This window comes from Hyperolius riggenbachi, chromosome 12 (assembly GCF_040937935.1).
Source record: "Hyperolius riggenbachi isolate aHypRig1 chromosome 12, aHypRig1.pri, whole genome shotgun sequence".
Taxonomy (NCBI): Eukaryota; Metazoa; Chordata; class Amphibia; order Anura; family Hyperoliidae; genus Hyperolius; species Hyperolius riggenbachi.
Window position 1 is genome coordinate 92,539,200 of NC_090657.1, and position 23,211 is coordinate 92,562,410.

The 23,211-nt window shown below is 43.7% G+C and overlaps 1 protein-coding gene and 1 long non-coding RNA gene across 2 annotated transcripts in view; one reads left to right on the forward strand and one right to left on the reverse strand.

The window, feature by feature from the left end:
• Positions 1-1,540: 1,540 nt before the first annotated feature.
• Positions 1,541-22,529, forward strand: LOC137541515 (uncharacterized). Its single transcript, XR_011025185.1, has 2 exons — positions 1,541-1,623; positions 21,669-22,529. It is a non-coding gene; the product is annotated as an uncharacterized lncRNA (long non-coding RNA).
• The window catches only part of RPRD1B (regulation of nuclear pre-mRNA domain containing 1B), a 103,792-nt gene continuing 102,311 nt past the window's right edge, over positions 21,731-23,211 (reverse strand). The window contains exon 7 of the mRNA XM_068262844.1: positions 21,731-22,363. Coding sequence (XP_068118945.1) covers positions 22,214-22,363 — 150 coding nt within the window. The 3' untranslated portion in view covers positions 21,731-22,213. The remainder of the gene's footprint in view (positions 22,364-23,211) is intronic.

A 23,211-nucleotide genomic window follows, 5' to 3' on the forward strand; every position in this document is an offset into this window, starting at 1 on the left:
GCTCAAGACAATCTGTGTCCCGTGGCTTCTGGAGCGGAGTGTGCAAGCAATGTGTCAGAGATGATCAGGGATTCTTCCTGTGTGGCAATTGCTGTGTCTCATATCTATGACACCATCTAGTGGCGTCTTGAGACCCAGCTGTGTCATCCTTGGGGCACATCTGGCTATGGGGAGAAGATAGAACTTGTACTGGGGGCATATCTGGCTACTGTGGAGGGGGTTTATACACGAGTCAATCGCTTTTTTCTGGTTTCTGAGGGGAAAATGGATGTTTATATGCGAGTATACAGTACATGGTAACTGTTATGAGGGGTTTGTATCTACATTGTGAAACACAAAACAAAAAACATTGTTCACAAATACAAATATTGTCCTAGAAATGCAGAATTTTTGCATCATTCAATATAGCTGACTATAACAAAAACTGCTTAAATAGCATTTTAACACTACTTGCTAGATCATTGTGGCCATTCGGCCCTCTTTTGTTATGCTAACCAGCAGTGCCCATTTAGGTGTTAAGATTTCCATCCATCACTTTCTTAATGGAATCAGCAGTGGAGTAGAAGAGTCCCAGAAAGCTCTACACTAAGAATAGCTTTGTGGTGCACCCTCCTTTTGGTACCACCCCAGGCATCTGCCTGGTTTGCCTATGCCTAAAAAAAGACTCTGCCCCTTCCATATTCACATTGTACTGTATACTGGTGTGTGTATATAGCCTTTCGCATGGGCTCAGGAGAGCTCCTGTTTGTAGCACAGAAGCGAAAGTAACATTGGGCAGCATTCTGTTTTCACATGTGCTCTGTATAAACGTGCATTGTTGATGTGCTATTAGGTATGTGTGTGTGCTGCGGCTCATTGCTCTTATCAGCCTCACACAGCCCATTATCTGTCTCTCCATGTACCAGCAGGAACGGATGAACAGTCAGATCTTTCCTCCAGGCTGAAGAGACCTGCCCTCCGTTTTATCCTGTTTGTATGATTCCCAATGCCCTTAATGCACTGAGCAGATGACAAATGTTTTCCAGGCAGAAGCCCATTTCCTATGTATAGTCTGTAAAGGAAGGCCTGAGCCTGGGAAGAGCGCAGAGGAGTGAGGAAAGTGCAGGGAGCTGAGAGAGGGAGAATGGAGGTCACTGCAGAGGAATCTCCTCAGGACACAAACAGGTTAACAGTCTACAGTGCAGTTGGCATTGGAGATATAGAGCTGGCGGATGCTGACAGAACTGGTCTGCTCTGCACACTCTACTCGCTCCCCATGCCAGGCTTAAAGCAATACCGAACACAAATATCAATTTGTCATAAAGTAGTTGGCCTGAGGGAAAACTTGAATAGTGTACAAGGAAAACATGTCCTCTGCTACTCTACTATTAGTACATGCTTGTAATGACAAATCACTCTATCCAGGTCAGCAAAGTGCAGAGAACAGGGCTGTGAGGAATGAGTGTCTGTCCAATCGCTGAACCTGTCTTGGGGGGGGGGGGGGGGGGGGGCTTTAAGGGGAAAAAAAGCGGCATTATTCTATAAACAGTAGAGAGGGGATGTGGCTGGGACAAGGGGACACATTTTCTGTTAATTGGTCCCTCTGGATATTCCACAGCACAGCATACTGGTATCTTCATAAAGGTATGTGAGACGCACTGGATTTTAAGAGGGCAGAAATCAACCCGCTGATTATTTGTCTAGTGCTTTGTGTCGTTAACCACCAGTGCCATGTTTAGCCTTGCAATTATTTCTGTGGATATGTTTGTCCCAGAGGTGTAACTACTGGAAAACAGCTCCTGCAGCTGCAGGGAGATCTTAACTTCTTCCTGCTCTCCCTGCCATACTGAGGCACTGCCATTCAGAGCAAATGTTATTGTGGCCACACTTTTTATGGGTGGAAGGAGTCCTGGTAGCCAGACCTGTGAGATGACCCATTGGCAGATGAGCCCCCTGGTATTGAAGGTCACAGACAGAGCAAATGCGAGACAAATTACAGTATCTATTAGATCACCAAGAACCCATTCATAGAATGGTCTATGAAGGTTCGTATTTATCTAGTTGGTCCCACAGGTAAGATGAATTTCTAGTACAGTCCAGAAAACTACTTTACATTTTTTAACAATCTGACTATTCGGTATTTTGCCTATGGTATAAGAGTTCAGAGGTACCATTTAAAACGCACCTGAAGGATGGACATGGAGGCTGACATACAGGGTCTTCTCACAAAATTAGCATATTGTGATAAAGTTTATTATTTTCTGTAATGTACTGATAAACATTAGACTTCCATATATTTTAGATTCAAATACACACAACTGAAGTAGTTCAAGCCTTTTATTGTTTTAATATTGATGATTTTGGCATACAGCTCATGAAAACCCAAATTTCCTATCTCAAAAAATTAGCATTGTTATAATTTAAGTAGGCCTCAGTTACTTGGCCTGAGTTTTATGTAAAAGGCTTGTCCGCAGTGTATGCCTTTAAAATAAATAGAGGTTTTGTGATGCAGGCAGAGACATCTCAGGGTCTGCGTGTAGCAGAGGATACATGCAGATACTGAGAACATGTTCCCAAAAGAAGGCCATCGGCCTATTCTGACCTCCACACGTACACCACAGGAACAGTAAACATCAGCCATATTTACTAAACATCCACAGTCCTGCATATAGGTCAAATGCCTCATTGATTATTAATCAAGTAGGTGTGTATGATGACACCACGAGTGGGTCCACCAATAATCTGATCTAGGGGGTGGCGAAGATGATGTCATATTTAACTCTTTCCTAGTCGGTATTAAACCCGGAGTGAGCGATGGAGAGAGCTTTCTGCTTCTTCCTTCCGCACTAGCTCGTAAGGCCGACTGGGACCTCTAAGCATGTTCTTCCTTTCTGTAATCTGATATAATGTATGCTGTACATAGGTAGTTTAGTGTAACGTAGTTAGGAAGAAGGTACCTGATTGACTTCAGCAGGGAGTCTAATCACGAGCTTGTAACGCAACATGAAGATTGGCATGGCTAGGATATGATGAATGTATCTATCTGTATTCCTGTTTCCTGAATAAATAACGTAAACATTGAAGAAGCCTGAGAAAGTCTATCTCCTGCTTGCTGTGTGGAGAGTCAAGTGATCTTCCAGTCTGTGAGACGTAACTGTAAGAAGTTACTGGTGTCGAAGCAAGGTGATATAAGAACAGTTTATAACAGTGATGCTGAAACCCTTCCCTGCCTAGCAAAACAGGCAGACAGGGGCCGGGGCCGAAGAAGTTTTCAAGATATTCCACAGCAAAACAAGAGGAATAGACGCGGACTGTAAAGCTTATCAAGCTGAGACTGATAAGTGGTGTGGGGAGTGTGCATTGCGTGAGCCAAGCAAGCACACGGGCTGCAATTCGAGGAGACCAGCGGCGAAACTCGTGGATGTTAAACTTTGACTGTAAGTGCACGCAGTCATAGCCTAAACCGGATCGCAGGTGACTGGAAGGCTCCGAGGCCGGCTGGCAGCTGCCGCTGGAGATCGTTCCGCTGAGCCAGTGTGGGTACACAGAGATGACGCTCAGTAGTTCCAGGGATCCACTCAGTTTTGTGGAGTTGCCAAAAGCTGGTCGAATTGGCAGGCGTACGAAGTCCTCTGCTCAGGCAAGTATGATTTATGTTGTTATATGGCGTTATCTGTGTTGTATTTGGTGTTATAACAAGGAGAGGATAATGTGGTCATATGTACATTCTGTGTTAATTGCAGCGTGGAGGCTGCGTGCTTTATTTTTTTTTTTTTTGTTCCTTCTTCTATGTTGGTTTTGTTTTTCTTTCTCCCCGTCCAGAGACTGGGAGTGATGCCAGCTGTGTTTTAGCCTAGCAGAGAGCGCCCCGTGGAAGAGATAGGGAGGGGGGCGGCTGTCGAGCAGGTGGAGGGGGGAGAGAAGAAAGAGAGAGATAGCTGAGTAGACAGGAGAGGGGAGTTGAGACAGTTGTAAAACTTAGAAGTAAGTTTTTTCTTCGGTGAGCTGGCGTTTTTCCAGAGCCGATCAGCGTGTTTTTTTTCCTCTCTGTCCGCAGTGGATAGCGTAGTGAGAGGTGCAAGCTTATCTAGTTCCAGTCAGGGCCGCTGAAAGTTCTAAATGTAGATATAGGTTTAATGTTGTAGTCATGTCAGACTGATAAATGTGCGTCTCAGAAGTATTAGCTGTTAATATGGTTTAGAGTTACGCTGTGCGCTTGAGTAGTTCTGGGTTATGGCGGAGATATGCTGCAGATGATTTGTGAGGAGAGAGAGAGGTTTCTACGTTCCTGGGTGATGCTAAGATGTAAAATATTTAGCATTGCAGCTGTGACGCGGTTTGTCTCAAGTTTGGCAAGCATCCCAGAGAGTATAGGTAGCGGAAGGCTGACTCTCAGTAAAATGTATCGATGCTGTGTGTAACTATGCATAAAAATGTTTGTTCTGTTTGAGTTTGTTTTTTTTCCTAAGGTATAGGAACGAGAGGCTGCTATGGGAGCAGCCATCTTAGCTGGCAGTCCAGGACTCAAAATGGCGGCAGTGGAGAGAGCCCTCCCCCAAGAGTCATGGCCCCCACACGTCATGGCAGGGGGGAGGAGGGGCTGGGGGATCCACGTCACGTCAGGCTGTGCTCGCTGCTCGCGGCTCCGGGCAGAGCAGCTGTAAGGGAGGGGGGTAGAAATACAGAGACATGCTACTGTGTGTCTCGGTTCTCGAAGTATTTCCCCAGAGTTTTTCCCTGAGTCCATGGAAAGGAATGCCAGGATACGTGCACCAAGCTATTACTGTAAGATTAGCAGGAGCACGGATAGGAAAAGTGTCCCAGCTAGGTGCAGGGACACACGTAGCAGTGCAGGTCAGGAAAGTGTCTGTACTGAGTTGCTTACGGGATTATTCCTGTAAGTGGGGCACCTTAATGGGTGGTGCAGCATGAGTTCCCAATAGAGTATAGGGGGGACAGTGCATCAGGGGGGTGCCGGAGTTGGAAAAAAGGGAGTTAACCAATCCGGGTTTCCGTCGCCGCTGCTGCAAAAACGTTTTTTTCCGGTTTTTGTCGTGGACAGGGCCAGAGCTTGACTGAGAGGTCTATGCTGGGCTGGGGATGTTTTTTTTGTGCGTTTTTTTTTCGTCCACTGATTGGTCAAATATGTTTTTTCCAGCTCCTATCAATTGTAGCACAAAGAACAAAAACTGAACGCAGTTCATGGGGCAATTATACAGATGATAGAATTGCCATGTACAGAGTGACAGTGTATCAGTACGGTGTTTGCCATGTGACTACCTACCACGTGGGCATTCAGGGATCTGCATACGGGCATATGACGCTGGTATGCTTAGCCCTGCACCCTGTGTTGTTTAAATGCTCCTTCCTACAGGGAGGCAGCCATTTTTTTGTTAAGTCTGGGGGTGGTGGCACGGCAAACATCGATCAGAGGGTACAACACACAGAACTTCTAGCAGAGCTGGTATCGCGATGAAGTTCTAGATAAGTTTATGCGAAAATGAGTAAGAGCATTGCAGGCGCACCTGCAAAGCAGCAACAGGTGTGGCATCCGTAATCTGTGCATGCGACGGCCGCGCATGGACAGATAGGGGGGGATGTGGAAGGAGCTGCAATGAGGTGAGAGCTTCCAAAGGTGAAGTCTGCGGGAGCATATTTTAAACAGGTAAGTACTGAGGATAGTACTGAGGTAGGGGGGTGAAGTTTAACTCCAATCTACCAAAAAGAGTAAACAGAGTTCATGAGAACCATAAAGCAACGAGATCAATTACGATATATATTGATCAATTTAAAGTGTACAGAGTACAAGCCGCAGGGCGAATCCCAAATCATTAATATGAATTGATTTGTTTGTATTTCGATTTCAGGAGTTGGGCAATATGGAATCGAGACAGCTGCAGTGCTGGCAGCAAAGATGGAGATGTCAGTCGGATAAGCGAAAGGTTCCAGATGCCAATCTAAGTTTGGAGAAACACGAGATTCCTGAAATTGGAAAGAGACTAAAACACGAGATTCCTGAAATTGGAAAGAGACTAAAAACCGAGGTTCCTGAGATCGGAAAACGTCTAAAAAAACTGACTGAGCAAAGCATAGTGCAAATTGCTAATGTTTTTCTTTCCCAAGGTGGTGCTTTTATAATGAAGAGTACCGTGCTGATGGTGATCCTAGGTTGCCATTTCGTCCTAGGAGAACGAAGAGAGGACATTCTCATGTATAATAAGGGGTTAATGAGAATGCAGGGCCCAAACATGTTGATGTTGGGTGACAAAGGTACTGATCCTTTCACACCTCCCTCTGATTGGCACAGATGGACCAAGCAGGGATGAAGGAAAAGAGCACTTGTGCCAGGAGAAAACAAATTTCATGGCACAATGTGGGTGAAAGGTCTGAAAGGTCAGGTGTGCTGGCAGGGTGACTGGAAAGGCAGTGTAAATCTGCTATTGAAGGTCACACTCCCAGAATCGACGCACCGATCCAAAGGTTTGTTAAAAGGTACATTGCAGTACAATGGGTACGTGCAAAAGGTGGAGTGTGTGATTCAGGGGTACCTTGTCTTGGTTATGCAGAGTGAGATTGTTCCAGATTGGAGAGGAACGAGTAGGAGACGTCAATTCTCCTACCGGAGAGACGCGGGGGACAACATCACACTCTGGAACTACCAACAGAGAGTGCCTCTGAAACAACTATATACACGTAAAGGCTGGAAAGCCGAGGGTGGGTGGTTCTCGAAACAAGAAGTAAAAATCAAGATCAAGCCACATTTCCAGGTGACAAAGGGGGGGGGGGAGAGCGGTCCTGGGGGAGGGAAAGCCAACACAGGGAACCCCATCCACACTACACGGGTCACAACAGGGGACGATATTACACAGTCCATATGCAGCCCCTTATCCTCATGCTAGGTGGGTAAGTGAAGAGGTACTCTTAATTGAAAGATTGCAGAGAGTACAGTCTTCCCGACCTCAGGTACATATTGTGCCTCAGGACGTAAGGGGGGAAGAGGTCCAATCAGGACAGTTGGGGGCATATTTTGTCAGGGAGATGCTTAAAGATCCTGTCCAACTGAGATTGGACAAGGGGAGATATATTAATTTTTCTGGAGAAGGATCTTTTGCATGGCAGCTTCGAGATGTTTGGGTGAACAAAGGGAAACGGTGCAAGATTCCTTTAGGCACCGCCACTTCCTTGGTTCCCACCTCAACCCGTGTCTCACACCAGGACCTGAGAGGTCAACCTTTTTTGGTGCTAGACGGGGAGGTGAAGCAAGTAGAGTTGTCCTCATGCGGGCAATTCTTGCAGAAGTACCTGCGTTGGCCGGGGCAAGTCAAATTTAGTGAAGAAGCCTGCAGGCTCAAGAACGCAGAATGCGAGGATACCATTCAAAAGATCCACCCTGAAGCCCAACCGATAGTTCCGGTGGCTGAAGGAAAGGTTTGGTTTTTTAACATAAGGTCTAATGATACATTCAAGGTATATTCTCATAATTGTTCCAATAAGGGAGATTTTCCAAGGGGAACATATTGTGGGAGCGGAGATCCCATATGGATCCAGTCATCCAGGTTGGATGACGTTGTTTCTCAAATTGTTAAGAGAACTCTAAAGTGCAAAGTTTCACGGGTAGTTCCCGTCCTGAAAGAGAACACGACATGGGACAAAGGGGAACAGGGTTTGATCCAAGACGACCACATTTTGTTACAAAGGTTAAACAAACAGTACACTAAGTTAGAGGTAAGATTTCACCATGATACAGGTGATCTTAACGAGGTAGAACACAAAAATGAGCAGGTGAGTGCCAGTCTGACCTGGTGGACAAAGGTTCCGGTGATGTTCCAGGGACACTCGGACTGGGCCTCTGCAGTTCCAAAGTTTATTCTACACCCACTGGTCGTCTGGATGGGGATGACAACGTTAGGCATCATTATCCAGGTGAGGTTGCGTGTTAACATTACGTAAAACAAATTAACCTGGTCCAGAGATTGGTGCCTCATAAACAATCTCCTGAACCGATATTTTCAAATTAAGGGATATACAGGGTTACGGGTATAGGTTTAGTAGTACCTGTGATGGAGCCGATTGTATAAAGGCGTTCTTTTAGAAGGCACCTGGCACTGCTCCCTTGAGTAACAACCAAACGAGTTTCACTTTTCTGTGGTCATGCAAGTTTGTGAGTGATACGCAAGTTCTGAGCATGTGGTATAGAGGGATTTAGAAGTAGGGCCTCCCCAGAGAGCCTGGTTACGGGAAGACCAAGAGGTCGTGCTCTCTCTCTTCGAGGGGTAACCACCGAGAGCAGAGAAGTTGTGTGAGCACGAACATCGAAAAGTGAAACATAAAAGAAAGAAACCAGGTACTGGGAGGTTCAGACGCTGGGATCTGCGGGTCAAGCCGTTTTAGGAAGGGTTGTTATAATTTAAGTAGGCCTCAGTTACTTGGCCTGAGTTTTATGTAAAAGGCTTGTCCGCAGTGTATGCCTTTAACCTCCCTGGCGTTCTATTAAAATCGCCAGGGAGGCTGCGGGAGGGTTTTTTTTAAATTAAAAAAAAACTATTTCATGCAGCCAACTGAAAGTTGGCTGCATGAAAGCCCACTAGAGGGCGCTCCGGAAGCGTACTTTCGATCGCCTCCGGCAATCGAAAGTAACAAGATAGGCCGCAATGAGCGGCCTATCTTGTTTCGCTTTCCTCGTCGCCATGGCGACGAGCGGAGTGACGTCATGGACGTCAGTCGACGTCCTGACGTCAGAGCCGCCCGATCCAGCCCCTAGCGCCGGCCGGAACTGTTTGTTCCGGCTGCACTGGGCTCGGGCGGCTGGGGGGACCCCCTTTCGCCGCTGCACGCGGCGGATCGCCGCGGAGCGGCGGCGATCGGGCAGCACACGCGGCTGGCAAAGTGCCGGCTGCGTGTGCTGCTTTTTTCAGATTGAAAATCGGCCCAGCAGGGCCTGAGCGGCGACCTCCGGCGGCATACCCCGAGCTCAGCTCGGGATTACCGCCAAGGGGGTTAAAATAAATAGAGGTTTTGTGATGCAGGCAGAGGCATCTCAGGGTCTGCGTGTAGCAGAGGATACACGCAGATACTGAGAACATGTTCCCAAAAGAAGGCCATCGGCCTATTCTGACCTCCACACGTACACCACAGGAACAGTAAACATCAGCCATATTTACTAAACATCCACAGTCCTGCATATAGGTCAAATGCCTCATTGATTATTAATCAAGTAGGTGTGTATGATGCCACCACGAGTGGGTCCACCAATAATCTGATCTAGGGGGTGGCGAAGATGATGTCATATTTAACCCTCCTGGCGGTTTGTAAAAATCCGCCAGGGGGAAGCAAATACGTTTAAAAAAAAAAGGTCTCGCTACATGATAGCCGCTGCTCGGCGGCATCCCCCAGCCCCTCCGATCGCCGGCGGCGATCGGAGATCAAGAGATCCCGTTCAAAGAACGGGATCTCTTGGAGGGCTTCCCCCGTCGCCATGGCGACGGGGCGGGATGACGTCACCGACGTCGTGACGTCAAAGGGGACTCCGATCCATCCCACGGCGCTGCCTGGCACTGATTGGCCAGGCAGCGCACGGGGTCTGGGAGGGGGGGCAGCTGCGGTGACGCGTATAGCGGCGGATCGGCGGGTAGCGGCGGCGATCGGACACTGCACGCAGCTAGCAAAGTGCTAGCTGCGTGCAGCAAAAAAAAAAAAATATGCAAATCGGCCCAGCGGGGCCTGAGCGGTGCCTCCCGGCGGCATAGCCCATGCTCAGCACGGGCTTACCGCCAGGGAGGTTAACTCTTTCCTAGTCGGTATTAAACCCGGAGTGAGCGATGGAGAGAGCTTTCTGCTTCTTCCTTCCGCACTAGCTCGTAAGGCCGACTGGGACCTCTAAGCATGTTCTTCCTTTCTGTAATCTGATATAATGTATGCTGTACATAGGTAGTTTAGTGTAACGTAGTTAGGAAGAAGGTACCTGATTGACTTCAGCAGGGAGTCTAATCACGAGCTTGTAACGCAACATGAAGATTGGCATGGCTAGGATATGATGAATGTATCTATCTGTATTCCTGTTTCCTGAATAAATAACGTAAACATTGAAGAAGCCTGAGAAAGTCTATCTCCTGCTTGCTGTGTGGAGAGTCAAGTGATCTCCCAGTCTGTGAGACGTAACTGTAAGAAGTTACTGGTGTCGAAGCAAGATGATATAAGAACAGTTTATAACAAGCATATTTGATCCAACCAATAAAAGAAAAGGGTTTTTACAACAAAAAAAAGTCAACCTTCAAATAATTATGTTCAGTTATGCACTCAATACTTGGTCGGGAATCCTTTTGCAGAAATGACTGCTTCAATGTGGCGTGGCATGCAGGCAATCAGCCTGTGGCACTGCTCTGCTGAAAAGCTTTATGGAGATGAAGATTTCATTTTTCAGCACTACCTGGCACCTGCTCACAGTACCAAAACCACTGGTAAATGGTTTACTGACCATGGTATTACTGTACTCAATTGACCTGCCAACTCTCCTGACCTGAACCCCATAGAGAATCTGTGGGATATTGTGAAGAGAAAGTTGAGAGACGCAAGACCCAACACTCTGGATGAGCTTAAGGCCGCTATCGAAGCATCTTGGGCCTCCATAGCACCTGAGCAGTGCCACAGGCTGATTGCCTCCATGCCACGACGCATTGAAGCAGTCATTTCTGCAAAAGGATTCCCGACCAAGTATTGAGTGCATAACTGAACATAATTATTTGAAGGTTGACTTTTTTTTGTTTTAAAAACCCTTTTCTTTTATTGGTTGGATCAAATACGCTAATTTTTTGAGATAGGAAATTTGGGTTTTCCTGAGCTGTATGCCAAAATCATCAATATTAAAACAATAAAAGGCTTGAACTACTTCAGTTGTGTGTATCTGAATCTAAAATATATGAAAGTCTAATGTTTATGAGTACATTACAGAAAATAATGAACTTTATCACAATATGCTAATTTTTTGAGAAGACCCTGTATTAGAGGGACTCCGAGCAACTCTCATGGGTATGCCTTTAAGACTCTGACCAGTACTGCAAAGTACACCTCCCTGGCGTTTTGATTCCCTGCGGCCGCAAGTGGCTTTTTTTTTTTAACCTATTTTTTTTTTTAATCATGTAGCTAGCCTAGGGCCCTATTACGAGGCGGGTAGCAAAGTGCTAGCTGCGTGTTTAAAAAAAAAATTATTCAAATCAGCCCACCAGCGTCACTGGACGAGCTCAGTTCGTCCAGAAAGCTAAGGAGGTTAAGATGCATACCTTTCTGTAGCTTGTGCTCTCCTCTTTCATTTGATGCCTGAATTCTACACCAATTAAACACGCCATTCTACACCAAATAGTTTTCGTTCGATCTCAACTTAAAAATCGCAACTACCATCTTGGCTATGTTATAACTTCCGGGTCACCCCTGTCTTCTCTGTTAGAGAAGTGCATCACTGAATGAAGCAGGAAGAGGAAGTGACACGCATGGCCATTGCAAGAGGCTCCTCCAGAGGGGTAATAGCACGACTTTGTTGGAAGTCGTCTGGCTTAAAGACATGCCCATGAGAGGTGCTCTGAGTCCCTTTAATTTCCTTTGAAACAATGCAGATTGTTTTTTTTATTGTTATATTCTAATAATTTTAGGAACACACTTGACAAGAATGTTAGCATTGAGGAAACCGCTAGCGTTTTTGCCCTTCATGAAAGTACAGGTAGCATGTAAAAATTTATATATATATATATATATATATGTATATATATATATATATATATATATATATATATATATATATATATATATATATATATATATATATATATATATATATACATACATACAGTGGTGTGAAAAACTATTTGCCCCCTTCCCGATTTCTTATTCTTTTGCATGTTTGTCACACTTAAATGTTTCTGCTCATCAAAAACCGTTAACTATTAGTCAAATATAACATAATTGAACACAAAATGCAGTTTTAAATGATGGTTTTTATTATTTAGTAAGAAAAAAAACTCAAAACCTACATGGCCCTGTGTGAAAAAGAAATTGCCCCCTGAACCTAATAACTGGTTGGGCCACCCTTAGCAGCAATAACTGCAATCAAGCGTTTGCGATAACTTGCAACAAGTCTTTTACAGCGCTCTGGAGGAATTTTGGCCCACTCATCTTTGCAGAATTGTTGTAATTCAGCTTTATTTGAGGGTTTTCTAGCATGAACCACATTTTTAAGGTCATGCCACAACATCTCAATAGGATTCAGGTCAGGACATTGACTAGGCCACTCCAAAGTCTTCATTTTGTTTTTCTTCAGCCATTCAGAGGTGGATTTGCTGGTGTGTTTTGGGTCATTGTCCTGCTGCAGCACCCAAGATCGCTTCAGCTTGAGTTGATGAACAGATGGCCGGACATACTCCTTCAGGATTTTTTGGTAGACAGTAGAATTCATGGTTCCATCTATCACAGCAAGCCTTCCAGGTCCTGAAGCAGCAAAACAACCCCAGACCATCACACTACCGCCACCATATTTTACTGTTGGTATGATGTTCTTTTGCTGAAATGCTGTGTTACTTCTACGCCAGATGTAACGGGACACGCACCTTCCAAAAAGTTCAACTTTTGTCTCGTTGGTCCATAAGGTATTTTCCCAAAAGTCTTGGCAATCATTGAGATGTTTTTTAGCAAAATTGAGACGAGCCTTAAAGAGACTCCGTAACAAAAATTGCATCCTGTTTTTTATCATCCTACAAGTTCCAAAAGCTATTCTAATGTGTTCTGGCTTACTGCAGCACTTTGTACTATCACAGTCTCTGTAATAAATCATTGTATCTTTCCCTTGTCAGACTTGTCAGCCTGTGTCTGGAAGGCTGCCAAGTTCTTCAGTGTTGTGGTTCTGCTATGCACTCCCCCCTCAGGGGGGAAAGAAACACACAAATGATCTTTTGAGATTCAAAAGGAATGCTGTATACAGCCTGCTTGTGTATGGATGTATTTTCTATGTGTGGACATACTGTACATCAACCTACTTCCTGTTTTGGTGGCCATTTTGTTTGTTTATAAACAAACTTTTTAAAACTGTTTTTAACCACTTTTAATGCGGCGGGGAGCGGCGAAATTGTGACAGAGGGTAATAGGAGATGTCCCCTAACGCACTGGTATGTTTACTTTTGTGCGATTTTAACAATACAGATTCTCTTTAATGTTCTTTTTGCTTAAAAGTGGTTTGCGGCTTGGATATCTGCCGTGCAGACCGTTTTTGCCCAGTCTCTATCTTATGGTGGAGTCGTGAACACTGACCTTAATTGAGGCAAGTGAGGCCTGCAGTTCTTTAGATGTTGTCCTGGGGTCTTTTGTGGCCTCTCGGATGAGTTTTCTCTGCGCTCTTGGGGTAATTTTGGCCGGCCAGCCACTCCTGGGAAGGTTCATCACTGTTCCATGTTTTTGCCATTTGTGGATAATGGCTCTCACTGTGGTTCGCTGGAGTCCCAAAGCTTTAGAAATGGCTTTATAACCTTTTCCAGACTGATAGATCTCAATTACAGTACTTTTGTTCTCATTTGTTCCTGAATTTCTTTGGATCTTGGCATGTCTAGCTTTTGGTCTACTTCTCCGTGTCAGATAGCTCCTATTTAAGTGATTTCTTGATTGAAACAGGTGTGGCAGTAATCAGGCCTGGGGGTGACTACAGAAATTGAACTCGGGTGTGATAAACCACAGTTAAGTTATTTTTTAACAAGGGGGGCAATAACTTTTTCACACAGGGCCATGTAGATTTGGAGTTTTTTTTCTCACTAAATAATAAAAACCATCATTTAAAACTGCATTTTGTATTCAGTTATGTTATGTTTGACTAATAGTTAACGGTTTTTGATGAGCAGAAACATTTAAAGAGAAACTCCGACCAAGAATTGAACTTTATCCCAATCAGTAGCTGATACCCACTTTTACATGAGAAAAATAATGATTTTCACAAACAGACCATCAGGGGGCGCTGTATGACTGATTTTGTGCTGAAACCCCTCCCACAAGAGGCTCTGGTACCGTACGGTACTCTGGGCAAACTGCCACAATGTAACAATGTTCAGACAGGAAATAGCTGGTTACAGCTGTCTGTTAAAGCCAGACCAGCTACATAACCTGCCCACAGTAACAATGTCACCATGTAATAAATGTCAGAATGTAAATCAGGGAGAGGAAAGATTTTACAATGGGCAAACACTGACTAAATCATGTATACATAATTATTGTAAAAATGAAGCACTTTTTTTATTACATTATTTTCACTGGAGTTCCTCTTTAAGTGTGACAAACATGCAAAAGAATAAGAAATCAGGATGGGGGCAAATAGTTTTTCACGTGTGTGTGTGTGTGTGTGTGTGTGTGTGTGTGTGTGTGTGTGTGTGTGTGTGTGTGTGTGTGTGTTTTACAGTGTGCGCTTTTCAAAACGCACAACTTGCTGCATCATTTTCAAAAATGCATACAGTATGATGTACCTAAATGGAGACGCAGAGGAATGCGTTCTTACATGCGTTTTTAATGTTTTTACTTTTTTTCAATAGGATCGTGTATGTTCCTCCATTGATTGAGGGACATATTAAAAAAAAAACCGCAAAACACAAATACACCAAAAACGCAAATGTGAAACACAATCGCATACAAAAATTCACCTGAAAATTAAAAATGCGCAGTGCAGAAAACACATGGTTTGCTGCACTGCCTAATGTGCTCTCAGCCTCTGCCATAAATGAACAATCGCGCAGATCAGATGCTTCTGACTGAAGTCTGACTGGATTAGCTGCATGCTTGTTTCAGGTGTGTGATTCAGACACTACTGCAGTCAAAGAGATAAGAAAGGGGCCAGGCAACTGGTGTTTAATAGGAAATAAATACGACAACTTCTATAGAGCTCTCACTTCAGTTGTACTTTTAAAATAAGTTTATGGTAGGGCTATGGTTCTTACTTTATATTTAAAGTGGAGCTGAACTTAGAACTTCCTCTCTGCTCTAAAAGATAGGCAACAGCATAATAACCTTTAGGTTGCATTCACAGTGGGACGTTGCGGAAACGCACTGCAAGCAGTGAGTTACCACAACGCAACATTTTTCAATCCGACTTTAACGTGGCACTGTGTATAGGATTAGTGTTGCAGTGCGGTAAGCTGCATTATAAGACTTTATAAGGCAGCTCGTCAATGTGGCACTGTGAATGCGACCTTAAAGAAAACCCGAGGTGGGGATATGGAGGGCGGATGGGACAAAGAGCCATGTTCTCTGCCTAATGACATGGCTTTGTGTCCCCCAACCGCCGCACTCTGCCCCCCACTGCGGATCTATAGCCCCCGAGTTTAGCTACAAGATTTGTCGCTAACTCTGAGGTAAACAGAGGGGAGAAGAGTTCTCTGTTTGTTCTTACAGGGTTTCCTGAGCTGCAATTGGTCAGCTCTCTCCCCTGGCCGCACCTCCTGCCAATCCCCGCCTCCCTGCACGCTATGAGACAGCACAGTCTCTCAGCACGTCGTCGTTACCCAGGGGTCACGCAAGTGAAAGTGGGCTATTGCAGCCCACATGAGTGGCAGTTTGCAGTGTGTCTACTTTCAGGGAAGTAGACATGGTTAACATCCTGTGTTTACAAATTAGCTGCTCTGCCAGGGCAGCTAGCTGACACAGTTGAGAGATTAAAACACAGTTGTAATTAGTCACAGATGAGAGGGAATTAGACAGGCTAAACTCTCTAAATACAGAGTGCATTTTATGTTTTTTTCCTTCCGTCCTGTGCAAGAGTTCAGGTCCATTTTACCATAACTGTGGAATCCATCCCATGAATTGAAGTGCCTCTGTAACAATACATAAGGGTAGCCCACACATCTGGACTGAAGCGGTCATTTATTTTGCAAATGCTTTTTCATCATAAAGAGTGAGGCGAAATATTTTCTACAAACCGCAGAGGGCTAGCATCAGAAGATAAATACACATAAACACACATAAGAGATTGCTGCAGTCTGTAGAACGTTAGCAAGGTCTGTAAATGCTTGAGTAGTTTTACGTATCATTCCGAATCTTTCACATTAGATCAATTTTTATATCAGGTTCCGTGTTCCGCTAATGAGTTTCCATAGCAACACCATCTCCTGCATTCCGGAGTGTGTTGAGTATTGTACTCAGTTGTTTCATTAGCGCCATACCCTCTACATTGCAAACAGATGACAAAGGACCCTCGAGCGCTGACTCCTGCTTGTGTACGAACATTCAGACTTTCAGAGCCTCAATTAGAGGGGGCCGAGGTCTTCGCATGACTTTATTACACTGCAGCAGTGTGCGCACAAGCCAGTCAATTAAAGTAAATATGATGCTTCCGTCTTTGCTTTCATTGGTAGGAGTTGCACCGCTTGTGAGAAAAGCAGTAATAACCAGCCCTGGATAATTTTATGCACACTACATAAGGCAGCCAATAATCGGAATAAAAAAAAATATACATTTCAGAACTTGCAGAACATACAAGTGAAAAATCCTTCTGGGTGCTTTCCGCAGTCTCACTTCAATAACTTGTAGAATTACAGAGTACCCAGCAAGCGCATGGTGAACCAGAACTCCTAGGAGTGTGTAAGGGGCTAAAAGGGATAAAAAAAAGCCCTCATACTAAAGTAGGTAAAGCAGAATTTTGCAGAATTAAAGTGTAACTGTCGGGCATAAAATCAATTCTGTATTTTTATCTAGTAAACAAGTAATAAGGATGCTAACCAGGCAATCGAAAAGTTAAAATCACTATTACTTTTGTAGTTGATAAATGATCATTCCCCAGTTTACCTGACTTATTTGGTACACACAAAAGTCAGTACACAAAAAGGAAGATGCAGTGCATGCTAGATTCTCCTTTTTTGCTTCTCTACTTCCTCTCAGGCTTAACTAATGCAGCCTGATTGGCTGAAGCCGCTTTCCCTCCTGTTTTCCCTGCCCACACCTCTGTTCCTCTCTGATTGGCGTATGTTTCTCATGCTGGGACAATGCAATTTCTATAGTGAAGAGCGGGCAAATCAGGCAGAGGAGAGTATAGCAGGAAATGACATCAGGATTGGCTTCACAATAGCCACAGTTAAAATAGGAAATACTAAGAAGGATTTTGGCCTGGTGCACACCACGCAGTTTTGAAGCGTTCCACAAACCGCTTCCACCTGTGAAAACGCTGGGCTAATGTATTTCAATGGGATGGTGCACACCAGTGGTTTGAGGTTTTTAGTAAACCATAAACGTGGGTCCTGCAGCACTTTTGCAGTTTGCAGACGCGTTTCTGCCTCAATGTAAAGTATAGGAAAAGCTCAAACTGCTCTGAAAAACGCTAGATCAGAGCAGTTTTCCAGGCGTTTTTGTTACATTAGCTCTTCAGTAACAGCTTCACTGTAACAATATTTGTAATCTGCTACACAAAAATGCTCCAAAAAACACTAGGCATGTTTAGAAAACCTCTCGGAACCTGCCTAGAATCCCTCTGAAAATCTGCTTCAAAAACCTCTAGCGTTTTTGATGTGCACTGGGCCTTTCTTTTTTTTTTTTTTTACTATAGAAAAATCACTAAAATCAAAACGTGGACCATGCAATACATATGTTATGTAAGTAGAGCAAGTATTTATCTACTTATTTATGTGCTTTTTTTCTGAGATAGTATGGCTGACAGCTCCTCTTTAAACCAGAAGGGATTTGCAATTATTCAGGTTGAAGTGACATTTTAAGGTCCCACAATGCACCACTGCTGAATATGCAAATCATTTCTTTGTTGTCCCTGATAGTTAAACACACCTCCAGAAGCGCTGGATGTGTCAGATTGTTAATATAGTGCCAAACTAATTCAACATGCATACAGACTGTTTCGGATTGGTTGATCCTCATCAGTGCATGGCATGGATTAATATGGCTCTATGGGGTAGGACTTGACACACCCAGAGTTACAGATTTCCCACAGCAAGCTCATGGTGAACCAGAACTCCTAGGAGTGTGTAAGGAGCCGAAGGGAGCAGAGAGCTGTGCAAGGTCTTGACCTGGTTACTTTAGCTATGGTAAGATGTAAACTAAAGTTAGATGTCAGGGTCACTCCAGTTTGCAGACAAATCTTGAAACCATGTAATAAGACCACTCTGGATATACTTGTTAGAAGCCACCTTATGCCCAGGTTTCCCCCTACCTATACGATTAATAATACTCAAACTAGTAGCTCCTTATAATTTTCCACAATGGCCTCAATTCTGGTAGGGTTTTCAAAAAATTACCTCATGGATGGTAATTTACCTCATCATGAGGTAATGACATTTAGCAATCTTTAGCAATTCTGGTAGGTTTTAGTCATGTTTTACCACATGCGGGTAAATGATGAGGTAATTCTTGAGGTAATTTGGATTAATTTTACCGAAAATAGCTATTCTCAAGGAAACTAGGGGGCATGTTAGCACGTAATTTACCGATCAGTTTAAGACCTGCCTGTACCTGGAGGTAAAGTCAATTTGCAGTTTTTAGTGGAGTTCCTATTCAGGCTGTATAATAGAAAAGAATAGTAGAAATAAAACTCCAAATATTTACTGGATTTTTTTTTTTTTTTTTTAAGGTGATGCCTAGAAATATACTTTTCATAGGTTGCTACATAATCAAATACACCTTCCCCCCTCAAAAAAAAAAAAAATCTTGCAAAGACTATCCTAACTTATGGAAGACAAAGACCACTATTATTTATTTACTGCATGCTTACCGCTGAAATACCTCATGTTTTACCTCACTTTATGCATTTACCTAATGTTTGGAAATAGAGAAAAATCTTTCAGAATTACTAAAAAAAAAAAAAAAAAAAAAAAAAAAAAATAGAATACCGCATGAGGTACTTTACCTTCCCAAAAATATTTACCTCACATAGCTTCCAGAATTGAGGCAATTATGACTCATCAGGGGCTGCAGATCAGATTGTGGCGATTGGTTTATATAGATAATAGTTCTGGTTTGCATATTAAGGTGCCCATACACTTATAGAATTGCAGCAGATTAGACGATCAGATTTCTGTCAGATGCCTATCAAGTCGAATCTGACAGGAATGCATGTGATGTGTGCCACACAGTAGCAACAGAATTCCAGTAGATGTCAGAATGAAATCTATTGAAATTTGATCGAAATACAGCGTTGCACCGTTCGATCCAATGCAACCCTATGGCCCATCGATCGGCTGCCATTAGCCGAGCGACCCAGATTTTCCATACGGACCGATCGAGCAAATCGGTCAAAATCAGCCGCAAATCGATTGGTCGGATGATTTGAAAGAATCGATTTCCAAACGATAGATTGATTCCATAGGATCGATCAATTACTGAAATCAACCAGTGTATGGGCCCCTTTAGATTAAACCACCCCCCTCCCTTCAGTCCCTCCTAGACAAGTGTATGCTGTCCCACTCACCATCCCGCCCTCCATCCATGACGTCATTTAAGGTCCCATATCCTAATTGTGTATACCCTTATACCATTATTTTTAGAAGTGATTCTTAGCCAAGTAATTTCTATCCTAACTCTGCAGATATGTGCTCATATATACCCTTCACCATTACCCTAATAACCATCCTAGTTACTACATCACTCATGTGCACCATCAGGTCACATACCGGTAGTAACAGGGGAACAGTTACCAGGAAGTGCAGAGGAAGGGCGCCATGACCAGGGAGGACGGTGGCAGAGTGTGTACAGTGAAAGGATGCGCGATGGCTACAGCCTGCAGACGGAGACTGTGGGGAAGAGGACCAGCTGGGGTCCTTATGTGTGAAGTACCGCACCCTCGGATGACCGAGCATCATTGTGCACATGGGCCAGATGACCCGAGACAGAGGAGAGGAGCCCGGCAGCAGGATCAGGTGAGATGTTCTACTGCAGGTGTAGTGTAGTCTGAGTATATAAACATATAAGCCCTTTTAGACATTAATAGCTGGCAGCAAACTGAACTGGAAATATAATTTTTAATAAATTGCTAAAAAACCAGAGGACCAGTGTTGCTCAGCACATTTTACTGCTTTGCAGCCCGAAATGTAGATGGACGCAGATACATTTTTTTATCCTGCTATATTTACTCAATGGCACTTAAAAACTGCTATTCATTGAGCATTTCTATCCTTGGTAGTGCAACTGAATGCAAACAGTCACCTATGGATGACAATGCACTGTCAAAAGTTCTCAGGGATAAAGTTGTGGATAAGTACAAGTCTGGAGATGGATACAAAACAAACAAATGTCCTTCTCAAGTCCTAGAAGTACAGTGAAATCTATAAGTAGCAAATGTAGGTTATAACCAGGATCAGGCAATAACCATCACTCCAAGCTGGATGAAAATGGTGGAGGAAAGTAGACCGAGAGCCTACCAAGGGGTCTATGGCCACTTTCATGCAGTTACAGGAATTTATGGCTAAAGCTGGACATACACTATTCAACCCTGACGCTGATCAGACCATGACTCTCCCAATCAATATAACACGTGGGCAAATAACTGCAATCCCCGATCACTGAATGCTGATCACGGGGCTATTGTACTCCGGTAGTAATCAAATATTTAGGCCAATTTGGATTTCGAATTGTGCAAAATATTCTACAGTGTGTACCGGCTTAAACTGGTTCTGAACTCTTCTATCCTGCACAGGATAGAAGGAAAACCTATAAAAATTACCCTTGTATGTATTTAGAGAGATTAGCCTGTCAAATTCCCCCTCATCTGTGACTAATCACAAATTGTAATTTAATCTCTCAACTGTGTCAGCTGGCTTCCTCAGCAGAGCAGCTAATTTCTAAACGCAGGATGCTAACCCTATGTCTGCTTCCATGAAAGCAGGAAGTAGACATACTGCAGATTTGTTGCAGGATTTGCATTATTTGTAACAAAGAAAAGTTTTTATGCAGTTGCTTATCTTTTAGAGCAGAGAAGTTCTGAGGTCAGATCCGCTTTAAGCGTGGTCATTGTTGGGGATGATCAGTGAGGTGGTAACGCAATATTATGCAAATTTGTAACGCCGGGAAATGGGCCAATCGAATCCTGTCAAGTTGGAATTCAACTGAACCATTTTCAAGTTGCATAAATTTGCATGCAGAATTTGTATAATCCCAAATCACCTTAAAGGAAACCAGAGATGAACGCTTTGGCACAAAATAAACATATACCCAGATAGGTTTTACTAAATAACTACTATACCTGCTATTTTTGCCACTCTGGTGTGCCATTTTTTTTGTGTGTGTGTGTGGTTTTTTTTTTGTTTACTAAAACTCCATGCAAAACACAGTTTATCAGAAAAGCATATTATTTAGTTGGCTGTGTACAAAATAAAATCACCATTTCTAAAAGCCTCTTATGACTAACAAATATAGATTAAAAAAACATGTTTTCAATATGCCCTTACATAAGCAGACAGAGGCATAGCTCCTTCCTCGGCACCAGCAGCTCCTCCCATCTCATCACAGCTCTCTGTGATGCTGCAAGTATACAGAACAGGAAAGCAGAGCCAGAAGGGGGCAGGCTTGGGCTTGATGATTCCTGAACAAAGCCAGACTGAATGCTCAGTCGGGGAATTTATCAGGGCTGATAACAAGCAGGCTGAGCAGTGAGGGATGAAACAGAGCAGGGTAGGTGTTTTCTCTAATGTTCCAACTGATATACAGTATGTATCTATAGTTATCTCATCATGTCACTTCAGGTACCCTGTAAGCAGCTGACCTGTCCCAGTAAGTACAGCAATGAAGAGACACTTGGACACACTTGTGAAATGAGACACACTGTATTGTGTATTACTCTTGTCCAGCAGCACATTACAAGGACACTAGCCATGCTGTCTCTGAACACAAAACTCATTACCCATCTCCTGAGAACGGAACAGGGAAGATAAGCTGACGGGAAAAATAAGGCTGACCGAGAAGCAAAATCTGCACACGCTGTAAACAAGTCTATTAAAAGAAAAAAATTAAAACACAAAAAAACAAAAAGGGAAGATGGTGGAAGTTCGGAAAAAATGCCCTCCTGACCTTGTCCATCAGCACAAATGCTAAGACACTATTTGGAAAAACAGGAAGATGGGGCTCTGGCGTCCAGTTTTCTGCTAAACTGGTGGGAGAATGAATATTACACTTCAATAATAACAAAGTTCCAGTCTTTTTCCTAATTCATCCAGGCTCCACCCCTTCTCCGATGCTGGTGTTCCTATTGGGCGAGAACGGATACAAGAGCGGGCCCAGCAAATTGCTCCTAATCAGTAGAAAAGAGATCCCCGGCAGAAGGAAGAGGCGCCAACCCTCCTGTGACATTGGGAAGTAGTGACAGATCAGGTAGACTTTGTATGTGCGACTTCAGCTCCTTCCGCACCTGCGTCACACGGGCGAGCTTCTGTTTATATTCCTGCAAAATAGGAGGAGAGACATTACCTCGTGTGTCATATATCAGAACAGCTGGAATCTCTAAATCCATCAATAGATCTAATGACTTTAAGGTGGCCACTAACGATACAATTAAAAGATCCAATTTTACACCAATTCAATAAATACGATCGGTTGTCCCTGAAAAATGTAAAGCTTTTGTTTTCAATCGAGAAATCTAATTGAATTTCCAGTTTTTTTTTTTTCGATTGGACATGTTGGGAAATTCAGACCAATTTTATCAAGAATTGTATGGTGTGTGTGATGGATTCTGAAATTGTATTCAATAACTCAAGTATGTGACACTACTTTGTATGGTTCTGAACCAGTTCTGAAACATGCCTGAAGAAACAACTTAAAGTTTTGAAAGCTTGCAGATAAATCTTGTATAGTTAGTCATTAGAGGCATCACCTAAACAACTTTTGTTGTTACGTCTTCGGATTCTCTCCATGACCAATACCGGACCACACGCAATTAGCGATGTATGAAACTCAGCTCAAAGACGGTGTGATAAAGACGTAGTTGGAGATGCACGCTGAAGCCTCCACTCCACGCGGTTTTGCCAGGCAATTGTCCAGGCAGACTTGCCGGTTTTCCCTCACATACATTCCGGGGGGGGGGGGGGGGGGGGGGGGGGGTGCATTAGAGGGGAATACTGAGGGGCAGAGGTGACACAGAGGGGGACACAGGAGGTACAGGGGAACTGAGGTGACAGAGCAAGACACTGGGGGCACAGAGGAGGTACAGGTGCTAGAGATGGCTCAGTGTTACAAGTTAAGAACAGATATAAGTTGAGAACAAACCTACAGTCCCTATCTTGTTGGTTAACC